General features: G+C 37.6%; 1 protein-coding gene across 1 annotated transcript; it reads left to right on the forward strand.

Annotated features, from left to right (window-relative positions):
- The first annotated feature begins 7,025 nt into the window (after positions 1-7,025).
- Positions 7,026-12,600, forward strand: IntS11 (integrator complex subunit 11). Its single transcript, XM_022837997.2, has 11 exons — positions 7,026-7,214; positions 7,889-7,986; positions 8,390-8,575; positions 8,946-9,029; positions 9,456-9,587; positions 9,885-10,053; positions 10,409-10,660; positions 10,928-11,109; positions 11,413-11,602; positions 11,738-11,985; positions 12,110-12,600. The coding sequence occupies exons 1-11, from the start codon at positions 7,187-7,189 to the stop codon at positions 12,347-12,349; spliced, it is 1,809 nt and encodes a 602-aa protein (XP_022693732.1). The 5' UTR covers positions 7,026-7,186; the 3' UTR covers positions 12,350-12,600.
- Positions 12,601-13,325: the final 725 nt, after the last annotated feature.

The following is a 13,325-nucleotide window of genomic DNA, read 5'->3' on the forward strand; positions in this document are numbered from 1 at the left end:
TATCATAGAACGCCACGATGCGGTGTCTACCTGAGCCACATCAACATAGATCTTCTAAAGTCACCAGTTCACGCCGCCGTTCGTGATGGGCCTACGATCTGGGAAAAAAAATCAAAGCACAAGGTTGAAGATAAAAATATAGAGGTGGAAATATGTGATGGGGAGTATGACGACAGATTTATTATCTTACATAAAAAGCATATAATAGAGGCCAAGGTCTAGTGAGAATCCGATCATTCCAAATATTTTGCAAACTGTGGGCATGCCAAGCCTCCAGCAGCGTGAGGCGAACGCCAAAGTGACAGATGAAGCACGATTTAGGATTTTTAGGAAGAAAAACTGATCTGATGATTAAACCGTCCTTATGCTATATTCAGAACAGGCAGAAAAGTTAGAAAACAAATGAAAATGACCGATCGGTCTTAGCAGAAGGAAGTTTGGTGTGCGGCTAGATATTACAAAGCGATAGCTTTTTAATATTATCAAGCTAAACTAGCATGGAGCAAGACAGATCGATAAAGCAGTAAAACTTAAATGACAATCATACACGCGGTTTTTAGCATAGTGTGATGAAAGTAAGAATAGATGTGGTCTAGACAAGATAATTTCCTTGAACGTTAAAGTTTTAGGGTCGCCCGTTGAATACTTAACAGGGTAAACATAAGAACGGTGGGGGAACGACAAGGTCGACAAGCTCACTCTCGCATCCGATGAAACAACCGCAAAGAGCTCTAGCGTGTCCCCATAAGGCCTTGATCTTTAAGGCCATATTGGCTTTCCTTCGAAATCACTCGTTCTATCGAAACCACTCCTACCGTCCTTTAGCTGTCCTAACAAGTATGTTTAGAACAAGAGAGAGACCGATCATTGGCGTCAGGGAAAAGTTATCCAGAGTGTTACGAAGAAGGCAGCCGGTGTTCTCGAGGTCCTTCTCTTTGATATGGTAACTCTCCCTGAAATAAGTTGATGTACCGCTAAAGGTCGGAAGAACCTCACCCCGACTACCAAAATGGTGAGGACGAAATCGCACGAAAACGTTGGCAATTTCTTTCGCAAATGTACTTTAACACCCAACCGCATATCACCTGGATCTTACAAAAAAGTGGAAGGTGTTCTTTATTCTGTCCTTTTTGAACTACTTGTTCCAGAATCTATAGAAACTATCACCGACAAAATAATATATAAGTTTATTTGCTGATGGCTTGAATTGTTATAAAAAACAAAAAACAGAAATGCTGAATAGTCGTATTCAGAACTCAATTGAAAGGCGTAGCTGCAAACGTAATAAAGTCGTTTCGTGATCTTTCGACAGTTGTCACCTCAAGTCCAGATTTAACGCTCTATATAATAAATTATGAGGTCTGGAAGAGTAACAGTCTTTAATGCCATTGTGTGATGTATGTAATTGAAAAGGCCTAGTAATTTGACATACCGCTATAATAAATGTTTTCGTTTTAGCTAAAACTTGGAGAACTGTTACATATGTTCAAACCAATTGAAAAATCGTTTGAATGTCAAATTTCATGAGGTTATGCGGACAGAGCAGACTTTTTTCATAGATTTTTGTCATAAACTTTGAATCATTATTGTGCCGCAATGGCAGTCGGTGGTACATTCGCGTTTCTGGCTATTTAATGTCTTTAGACGGAATACCATGCGTGAAAAAGCACTGGATGCCCGACGGAGCGGACGCTGTTACAAATGCTATGTTACCGTAGGTAGATAACAGCAAACAGGCGCTTCACCAAACATTTACGCGAGTCACGGTGGTCAAGAAAAGAAACGAGTGGGTAGAAAATGGGCGCACACTCGGGGTACACCGGAACTAGGCCCAGCAACGAACGATAAATAGATAGCCAAATAAGGAGGAGTGCTCTCTGGCTTGGACGTACGTAAGTTTATATGCATTTGATTTGAGGCGGCTAAATGTAGCCAATAATATCTAGATAAACTTACGGACAACAGAGAAGTCCACATTGTAGGTGAAATGGCTAACTATCCTACAAAGAATCCACACACAGTTTCTTAGCAAACCGATAGATATCAAACAGTACAACGAATATCTGTATTCTATCTATAAATTGAATGATAAAAGTATGTTGCGAGCTATCAAAAATTATAATAACGTTGTGTGGTTACCCCCACCACTAGCGCACTTCTATCGCCGTTATATAACGGTCACAGAAACTATGGACATAGTAACGAACTTCTCTTGCAAGCTTAAGCGCTTCTTACATTGCACACTAGTAGAAATGGATATGAAGGTTTGTCTCCTGATATATCAGTTAGCCTACTGATTGCTTGAAGGTCGGCCTCGCTTCGTAAACTATACATTGATTTGTATAATATTGACTTTTTTTAAATATGGATCTGTTGCTTAGCACGCAATCAACTAGAAGAACTATTGATTAGGGTGTAAGCGATCGAACTGCATATGACCAGGTGATGGCTATGACAGACCAAAAAACAGGCGAGATGAATTCAGAGATGCGGAGGCCACACAATCACAAAATCCGATCTCGTTGCTGCACGCGCTCAGAGATTATCAATGACCTTCAATCTAGTGATTTTTTTGCATTTAAGGTACCCGAAGTGATGGGTTTCCATGTAGTCGTAGTTAAACTATACGTTCTATACGAATCACTATTTGCAGACGGATAGATAGGAACAGAAAGATGACACGTAAACATAATTGCTTACAAATTACTTTTTAAGCTATATTTCGATTCGCAAGCTTACGGGCACATGGTCTTTTAACTTTATAATAGGTAGCTATATAAGCTTTATAATTATAGCGCTGCCACGATCAAGTAACGTCGACAGTATTGGCGGTGGATGGAAATCGTAGGGTGTTTCCTTCCGAAATTTAACGGCATTGTGGCTGAGGTTCGAAACCGCGCGTACACTTCGTTTCGTACTATCTCGTACCGAATTCTACGACTATATTTGTTAAGCGTCCTCAATGAATCCAAAAAAAAGTTACAAATTAAATATACGAAGAATAATAATATTGGCGTTACGATCTATGAGCCTCTATGGTTAAGAAGCAATTCGATGAGGTAGCTATATCATGATTTCGAATTGACTAACCCATCATTGAATTATGAGCATTTTCGTTTTCAGATTGCAATTCCCTGTTACGCAAAAACTTTTGATTCAAATAAAATAAAAAAGAAACTTGCAAAAAACACTTCCTAAAGCCTGGCGGCGAAAAAAATAGCGTTAAGCCCATGAATAAGATCCCACGAATTCCGGAAGTACAGATCTCTTTTTTATTACCCTAGACCCCAGTTGTCTGCCTGTCTGAGAAGTGATTTGGGTGAGTAAATACGCACACTTCTTTTTAGCGTAGTCCAGCCATCGCAATTAGTTATTGTAAAATTCAATCTGTTTTTCAGATACTGCGACAAAACGTAAAAACCTCTCTCGCTGTTATGAAAATCGCGACAAAAAAAGAGAAAATCGCTTAAATTTATTTTAAATTCAAATTAAGCTGAACTTGCTATGCACTGTATATCTACTTAAATATCGCATATGTAATATAGATGTGTTTGGCCCAATGTAGTTTTGTCATTGCGCCTATAATACGAATAAAATTATTAAAAAGTTAATTATCAGTTTATTGAACAAGCGCTAGGCAAAGTGCGGACCTAGCAACGCCCTTATCCATAATACCTTTGTGAAATGTGGAAAAAAGATTACCGAACATGTATGAATGACTTATGTTGAATATTGAATACTGAACCAATCTTTAAAAGAATAGAATACTTAAGAAGTGCGCATTCACGCAATTTCTATAGCGCCTGATTATTCTCTGAGTGATTTAAGTAAAGCAACTTTTAAACTTACAACAATCTGGTAGTTGTGGTCTCATACGTAAGATTTAATTATTGGTATCCTGCGAGAAATACGCTTTTATATTCTTTTAGCTGACTGACACGGCAGAAGTTGGTTCTATTGAGAAAAAACAAAGTTTTTTCCAAATACATAGCGAATGAAAGGTAGCTGGAAACCAAAACTGTCGAGTCACCTTGACATTTAATCATGTTAAATAAAAAAAGAAAAAAAAAAAAAGATAACTAAAGCTAATGTACTTTGTTGCAAATACATCACCCATAAACCTGTTATAGGAAAAATACGTGCGAATAATAATTACTAGAATATTTATATTAATCTACGATAATGGCGCTAACGATACCGATTGTTCACAGGCATATAAATAAACATCACTGAGCCCTTTTTATATAATTTGCTTGTATATATCTCGACTGACTCTGTAGCAGTCCCTACATCCATGAAAAGAAGAATTTAATGGGCACAATTTGTTTTACATATAATTCTTTATGTAGAATGTTCCATAATAGTAGAGGTGCAATCGAAATAGTTAATCATTATTCTTATTTATAACTATTCCAACGTGTGCAATTAGCACGTGTGATTAGTTCAAAAAAGCGCGCTGTTCTCAGACGTATGCAACAGGACCGTTGTAAGCTAGCACCGTTACATTCATGAAAATTAAGTAATCTTGCCAAAAAGAAAAAACTGAGTGGATTTCAGATTGCAGCAGACATATATCGCGCACCTCACATTATTCTTCCTGGTACGTCAGGGACACAACTGTTATCAGTAATCAAATTCAAAACATAAATAATTGAATGACTGAATCGGTGGATGGAGTAAAAATAACGAACGTCTATGATCAGAAATCTGGCCTTCAAAATCGATAATACCCTACCCTCGAAACTGCCAATGAATACTGATAGCAAATTACCAACAGAGGAAAATCATTGATTATCTAAGTATAGCAGGTTATGCGACACAGTATGAAAGTGACGTGAAGGGCACCGAGCTTGCCTGAATGGTAAAAAGCGAGACAAAGTGTATAGTTATTATAAGCGAAATACTTGTATTAGGCAATAAAATATTAAACTAGTGTGCTGTTTTTTGTTACTCTGTTAGACTTTTTTTTATTATTACCGTTTGATTGAGCCTATCATGTATTTCCAACAAGTGCTTGCCTAAACTGGCGAAGCGTTTCTAGCGCAAGGGACCCAATATTGCAAATGACTTTAAAATTCTCAAAAATTAGAAAAATTAACTAAAAGCAGATTTTTCGGTAACGTTTTTTACATGTGATTCGCTCAGAACATAGCTTCAATTTAAAGTCTAAAACGCTTCTAAGCATTTCTAAGGTTTCTCCTTAAAACTGCATAATTTTACAGTAAGTAATACTGGTAGGTATAGATATGCTGAGATGTTGCTCAAATATGTTATACACAAAAAAAAAATGTAGCAAATTTCAATTTCCAGTCAGGTTGAAATCTCTATACATCCGAGGGCATGCAAAAGCTAAAAAATTTCAGGTTCGCCTTCCCTCGCAGAATTCTCCAGAAGACCCGTGGAGATGGCTAGAATGTAGACCGATCTTAGAGAGACTTAGGTCAACTATGGAAGTTTATAATTCAGGTGGGAGCCAGTGAACAGTAGTTGCTTTTCGACAGCCTAAAGTGAACCTCAAACTTTGTACACGTTGTCCATACGTTTACGTGCACGAAAATAGCTCATAGAATAGGCACATCACAGCCTCCCTCAGTTTAAATGGGCCAGTACATGCATATTTACATAGATAACAAAATAAATTTTTGTGTTATAAGTCATCATATAAGTTGTGTGATCGCAACCGCATATTCCGCATATAGAATGAATTCAACTTGTTTCCTCCACGCAAGCGTTGCTCTGTAAATGCTCTCAGCCACCGTGAGCTCGCTGTGCTCGCATCAATTATCCGTGGATAATTGATATGATAGCACGAATGAACGAGCAATTCATATACAGTAAAATGTGAACACCTCTCAAGGTAAAGTCTGCCAAACATGACTGGTTTGTGAAGTTTAAGTTGAGCCAAACATTTACATCATGCCGATGACACCCAACCTGTACAATTTGCTTCTCACTTATTATGCTAAGAATTATTACAGTTGAATGTATCTATCCTCTAGTTGCTTTTTCTAGATGTTTGCAGTACATCTTATTTTATTATGTCATCATCTTTCAGTTATTCACGGAAAATAAGCTATTTCGAAGCGCCAGCATAACGACTATTGATATTGTGGTTATCGAGCGTCATATATCGAGCGTCATCTAATGAAAGGAGATCCTCCTTTGCTTTACACGTGTGCAGATTGGCATTCATTTATTTGATTTAATGGCATCATTCCAAAAGGCACTTCTCTTTGAAGCCTCCTGTAAAAGCGACTATGCAACTCCTAGCAGTTGCTATAGCGAACGGACGTTTCTCTTTTCGAACCAGATGTTGCTAACCGCTACCGAATATTTATAGACAGCTATTCAAAAACAAAATAATTTTTGATGAAACATACGGACAAATGTTTATGCCAATGTCAATATCTACAGATTTACGCAGGATACCGTTGGGTCAAAAAAAGCAGAGCAAAGCAAGGCTTAAGCTTGCATTTGCGAGAGATTCAATAAAAATGAGATGTTTTCGAAACGACTCTCTGTTATTTACGGAAGGAGGATTTTTGAAATTAGTAGTGATTCTGTCTATTTTTAAGCGCTGATCTTAAAAAAAAAGGTAGACCAAAAAAAGACGAAGAATATAAAGATTGGCACATATCGTATCATAAATAAGTCACACTTTGTACGATCTTGAAAACAGTGTTTGTTGAAATGAAGTTATTCTTTACTAGTCGGTAGACAGCTACGAGTAATAATGAGAAATGTCGACCGTAGATGTTACATACAAAAAAAATGAACAAATATAAATTTCCAGCTAATAATGAGCCAAAATACCGACGCATCCAGGTGTACAAAAAAGTTATATATCTTCTGTGATTTTATTTGATGCTTATTTGCTAGCTTTTTCATTACAACTCAGATCTTCTATAAAGAAAAAGATTTACATATTATAGCGATGTTACAAAATCTCCTAAGTCTTACTCAGTCGAATTTGGCGCCAACGTTTCAAGGTGGCGGCGCCCTGTGTGTACAAAACAGACGATCTCTGCTACGGTCAATACCGAACTAGTGTTCCACTCGCACATGTGTTACTTAATAAAGATGTCGGGTTAGCCATGTAGAGCATCTTAGTAAACTTGTAATTAATATCGAGGCGTTCAAAGATTATTCGTTATAGTCAGGTAACGGTAACTGCTAGTGGCACGGAATGAGCGAAATCACTGTCACTCCTCTTGGTAAGCTCTAAACGTGAACAAATTGTACATTTTAGGCCGTGAAACGTTTTCTTTCTTGTTTAATTCGTTTTCAGTATTTAAACAATTGAAGCATCTGGTTTACTCCTTGATAAAGGATAACTGCTAGATGGAGCCATGCACGCTACATTTTATTTTAATGCTACATAATGCTCTAATGCTGCTTAGACTAAAATGGGTTTAAAGGGAAGGACTATTTAATAAAATTGCCGAGTAGCAACGAGCTCCTCTATTATGAGATCATTTTTATAACATTTAACTAATATTACCTATTCCTTTTGAGTAGGCATTGACATTAGGTATAAAAATCACAAGGGCGAGTTCTGACGAAGTGAGATTAGACGAAGATTACCGATAGTCGAATATAGCAGAATGCCTGAACATAGAATAACATTTACGAACCACAAAGTGCATTATCTTTTCGTTTGAGTGGAAGCCTCCATTATGTCATAGATTAGCTGATGGATTGCCTAATTTTGTACGTATTGGTCCTCCGTTTCTCACTTATTCGCGTCGATACCGCCTAAAGGTTAATTTGGTTAGTCCCAAATAATTAATTCGCAAATTATGTTTTATTGCACACCGAGCTCTGATACAATAGTCATACCTTATATTCTAATCATCACAGTTTTGTATGTCATTTGACTCGAGCGTAGGCGCAGGTCAAGATGTGGGTCGGAGTTGCATTCTTGTAAGCATCGGGGGCAAGAATGTCATGCTCGACTGCGGCATGCATATGGGGTTCCAGGATGAGGTGAGTAAATGACGAATGATATATATATATATATATATCTAACGGTGATATATATAATATGATGACGTACCTAACGGCTTTTGAGTGAACTGGCACTAATCATGAGTACATCTATGATTGGGTATTCTTGATTAATATAACCTATGTATGATAGTTTCCTGTAGTACTATTAAAGTCGTGAAGGCTTTTTAGAATGTTTCATTTGTACATCGATTCTAATGAGAATTGTTTGGTCCTATATTTTTGAGATTCTAAAAAAGACTTACTATTATCGGTTGACTTAATTAAAAGGGTAAATCCTTGTTTCTACAAAGATGGTTAGATTCTATATATATATTCTATAGTTCTAGAAGCGTGACGCATACAAATATTGTATTAAATCTGCGTTGCTGTTCTATTATAGCGGCGCTTTCCAGACTTTTCTTACATCAACAACGGCGGTTCTCTCGATGATTTCATTGACTGTGTGATCATTTCGCACTTCCACCTCGATCATTGCGGAGCACTGCCATACATGAGCGAGATGATTGGATATAGCGGTCCAATTTACATGACACATCCGACTAAAGCGATTTGTCCTATTCTGCTGGTAACTATAATTTTTTTTTTAGTTTTTTTTTTAGCCGCACGGTCCGATCTATAATACAAAATTGAAAACAGCGTTTTTCTGGTTAAAGAATGTATATTTTATATACAGCATGAACGATAAACGATTTTATTGTTCGTTTCGAGCTATTTAATTTCGTTTGGAACATTAAAAGACCTAGTTGGGCCAAGAACCATGATAAAGGAAGTCATACAAAGGAATAAAACTGCGCATACTTCTGAGGATGCGTTATAAACTATTCATTTGTACGTGTAAGGTCCAATGAGATTTTCATCTACTTTTATTTATTTACTATGCAGGGATCTATTTAAAATAACCTGGAATCAAATATCGCGAATCTACTCATTTACAGGAAGATTTTCGCAAGATTTCTGTTGACAAAAAGGGTGAACAACACTTTTTTACATCCGGGATGATCAAGGACTGCATGAAGAAGGTACGTGGAATAGCTTTATTGCACCCCTGGAATTCTTGTTGTTAAAAAAAGCTTGTTTCTCTTTGAAAAGCTAAGGATTTCGAAACATAAAACAGCACTTAACACTTGCTTAGTATATTGGATGGAACAAATAGTTGCATGTTTAGACAATGGGCAGAACCTACATTTCTTTACAGTGAAGAATGGTTGAATTTGTCAAATAAGTCAATTCTAGTCAGCAGATATTAAAAAGGGCCTATCGGAGAACCTCTGAGTTTTGTCCGAATATATATATATATATATATATAATGTCTCCGGAGCGTCTATGACAAAATTTTTCAATACAGGGCTTGTTTCTCCTATTTATTGGTATAGCATCGACACGTAAGTTGATTAATTAGTTTTAAAGACTGCATCAGTAACCTGTAAAAACTGCCCTATTTAAAGGTGATTGCGTGCAATCTGCACGAAACTATACGGGTGGACGCCGACATGGAGATAAAAGCTTACTACGCAGGACATGTATTGGGAGCCGCCATGTTCCATGTTCGTGTTGGACATCTTAGCCTCGTTTACACTGTACGTGTCTCACTTAGAGCAGGAAAGTTAGTTGTTCGATCATAACAGCTAAAAAGACGGGGTTTCGGTATCCATGTAACAAGGAATTATGGATAACTGATTATTTATTCGTTTGGAAATGATCTAGTTTAATGCGCTGAACCTGCTCCAGCACATAATAATACTAATAAATTAGTTTTTATTTCTCAAATCAGAGCAACAGACTGAGTTTGTGAATTCTGTCCTATACTCTGAATTTAAGTCTTGTTACAATTAGTAGATTCTGATAGAATTGTCATGTTGTTGGTGATCTAACAGGGGGACTACAACATGACCCCTGATCGACATTTGGGTGCGGCTTGGATTGATAGGTGTCGACCGGATTTGTTGATCACCGAGTCAACATATGCAACAACCATTCGAGACTCGAAACGTTGCCGTGAAAGGGACTTTCTTTCAAAAGTTCATGACTGCATCGATAGAGGCGGTAAGTGGTTAATTAAACCTTGCCATTACTTAAGATCTAAATTTAAATACATAAGTGTTTCTAGTTCTACGTCCAGTACGTCCGGTACTGTCACTAGGCATTGCTTCAAAGGGTGGATCCTAGAACGAAACAAAGTGTGCCGACAGCTTTGAGTCTAAATTATTTCACTTGTTTCTAGATATGGTAAACAAACACGTAATCACTGCGTTCTTATGGGAATGTGAAACGAAAATTTATTAGAGTGGGTATGTCCTATTTATTGAAGTCAAAAGGCATTATAAAATAAGGTAGCAAAACCTTAAAAGCCTTAGTTGTGAATTTTAGATTCGAAACTGATTATTTCGTATGGTTTTAGGTAAGGTTTTGATACCTGCATTTGCACTAGGCCGCGCCCAAGAGCTGTGCATTTTGCTAGAAACATACTGGGAGCGCATGAACCTCAAATGCCCTATCTACTTTGCCGCCGGTTTAACAGAAAAAGCAACCAATTATTACAAAATGTTTATCACTTGGACTAACCAGAAAATCCGAAACACGTTTGTGGATCACAACATGTTCGACTTCAAGCACATCAAGCCGTTCGATAGAGCCTTTATTGATAATCCAGGTAAGCACTGCTTTTTAATGCTTGGATTATTTCTGCATTGAAATAGAGTCTAGTTTTCAATAGCACATTGTGTGGTTAGATTATCATCATGCTCAATAGTGCGCTACTAAGAACTAAGAATAGTTAGACCTTATTGCACAAAAAAGTACATAGAAATAATGTTCTCTGAAAACATAATTCTCAAAAAATGTATACTTGCTATTATGAAAACAGCTTGCGGGCTAGTAATTTGATTATAATTTCAAAAAATACTTGGATTATTTCTAGGTCCGATGGTTGTTTTTGCTACACCAGGAATGCTTCACGCTGGTTTGTCATTACAAATCTTTAAAAAATGGGCTCCATTTGAGGAGAATATGGTGATCATGCCTGGCTACTGCGTATCTGGCACAGTAGGAGCCAAGATACTTAACGGGGCTCGGCGAGTCGAAATCGATAAAGGAAACTTTGTGAGTCCTTTTAGCATTACGACATAGCTCATGAGGCATATTTTGATTTACGCATGTTAGTTATCTATTGTAAAGAGCTGTAACTGTTTTTGCCATCTCTGGTAACTGTAATCTCTGGCCATGAAGATATTACTGGTGTCTATGATCATGATGGTGGAAAATCAGTGTAAGTCTGTCAGCATCAAAACCAGTTTCTAACACTCTGTTATTTAATTTAATTAACAAGGGTGTTTTTACACCTTCGCTATCGACTTTGGATTGACAGGTTGTCTGTTTATCCATTTTTATGCATCTTATTACTAGATCGAGGTGAAGCTATCCGTGGAGTACCTGTCATTTTCAGCGCACGCTGACGCCAAGGGCATTATGCAACTAATCCGGCAATCCGAGCCGCGCAATGTGATGCTTGTGCACGGTGAAGGCGATAAAATGAAGTTCTTAAAAGGCAAAATCGAAGAGGAATTCCATCTCGACTGCTACATGCCTGCCAACGGTATAAGTCCTACTGTTTACTTACTTCAGTCCTGTTTTACTCTTTCGATAGAACCATAACAGCTAATAAACAGGATTGTATTGTTCAGTTGGATTGCTCAGAAAGTTTCTCTTACCTTTCGATTAATTTATTAAGGTGAAACGTCAATAATCCCTGTTCCGGAACGGATCACGCTGGACGCAGATTTACCATTGCTAAAGCGGGCCCTTCCACCTGCCGAACTACAAATAGCTACCAAAAGGCCTAAATTGATTACGGGGGCTATTTTTATGTATGACAACGTCATGAAGCTGGTCGAACCTGAAACCGCTCTCGTGGAATTGGGTGTCAAAGAACACCAGATACGCTTTACAACAACAATCTCGATTCCAGAATCGTTCCGGGTATGTACACATCCTTTTGATAGCCCTAAGCTCTGATGTCCATACTTTAAGGTTGATAGTCTCATACATCTGGAACATTTGCTAGAAATTATTCTACTAATTTGCCAAGCATCATGATGAACAGGGTTCAACGGGACGTCTGACGGAGGTTGTTCAGGAACTGATTCGTGAGCGAGTAGCGTCCCAGGAAAAAGAGTCTCTCCAAACTTTACAGGACGGTTCGCTGTCACTAGGTTCAGCTCTTGTGCGAGTTTCCGGTTACGAGGATGATATGAAGTCTGTATGCGTGTCCTGGGCCAACCACGACGAAGATTTAGGGACGCAACTTGTGTCACTGGTGCAAGAAGCCGTTTGCGTTGTCTAAGCTTCAAATGACTCATTCTCCAGTGGTTTATTCTGTATAGGTCCACTTTGTATCATGTAATGGCTTCGTTTTGGCGGTGATAGAAAACACAAGCCCGTCAATGAGTTTAATATTTTCGAAATTGTACATAAGTGGCTTTTTATTTATATACGATTTGAGTAACGCGATACTCGAAATGTGCGTGAACAGAAAGTTGTCAAACATAAAAGATGTAAATAAATTGTTACGTGATCGTAAAACAGAATGTGAAACCTGTTTGTGTGCGATCTCTCATGCCACGACACACCGGGCAGCTTTATTCGTGGAGAGGATATTTGTGTGCAAAGTAGATACTTAGCTTTCTATGTAAATTTCTGCCGTTATTCCTCTAGGTATTTTTAGAGCAAGTAGATGAACTGGGGACGTTGTTCATAAGCAACCTAGAACATAAAATTATTAGTTTTTACCTTTTAGTTATTAGTTCACTATTTTTTTTAAGGTTTTGAAACATGATTAGGCATTACGCTATAAGTAACAGGGTATAATCTATTTACCTTAGTATATAACTAAAGATTATGTAAGGCCAGTATAGTTCATAGGATTCTTTATAGAATTAGGAAGCAGAATGCATTAAACACGCTTCGACGCAAAGATTAAACTTTCCAGTCGCAAAGCAATTGGTCGATGGTTCAAACTTTATAGTGGGACATATGTATATGTGACGCTCGTAGTTCATGTATCATTTATCGAAACGCCATTTCATCTAATAAAGAGCACTTTCTAGGTGGAACAAGAACGAATATAAGATAAAAATCGCGTGCATATTAATAAAGAAATTAAGGATCAAGAAACTCATATATACCAGTTTTTACACAAAAAATTGAGCACCGCTTGATAAAATGTAAACTATTAGTTTGCTAGGCTGCCTGATGGCATAAACGCGTCTTGTGCAGGCTGGACCGGAATAAGCAGAGAGGGGATATTTACAACATAAATA

Source organism: Varroa jacobsoni, unplaced genomic scaffold (genome assembly GCF_002532875.2).
Source record: "Varroa jacobsoni isolate VJ856 unplaced genomic scaffold, vjacob_1.0 scaffold_75, whole genome shotgun sequence".
Taxonomy (NCBI): Eukaryota; Metazoa; Arthropoda; class Arachnida; order Mesostigmata; family Varroidae; genus Varroa; species Varroa jacobsoni.

Bases quoted from the DNA above. Each gene is read 5' to 3' on its own strand.
- IntS11 (XM_022837997.2), top strand. From the start codon at position 7,187: ATGAGCGAAATCACTGTCACTCCTCTTG. The intron at 9,588-9,884 runs GTACGTGTCTCA...GTGATCTAACAG, and splicing joins ATCTTAGCCTCGTTTACACT to GGGGACTACAACATGACCCC. The intron at 10,054-10,408 runs GTAAGTGGTTAA...GTATGGTTTTAG, and splicing joins TGACTGCATCGATAGAGGCG to GTAAGGTTTTGATACCTGCA.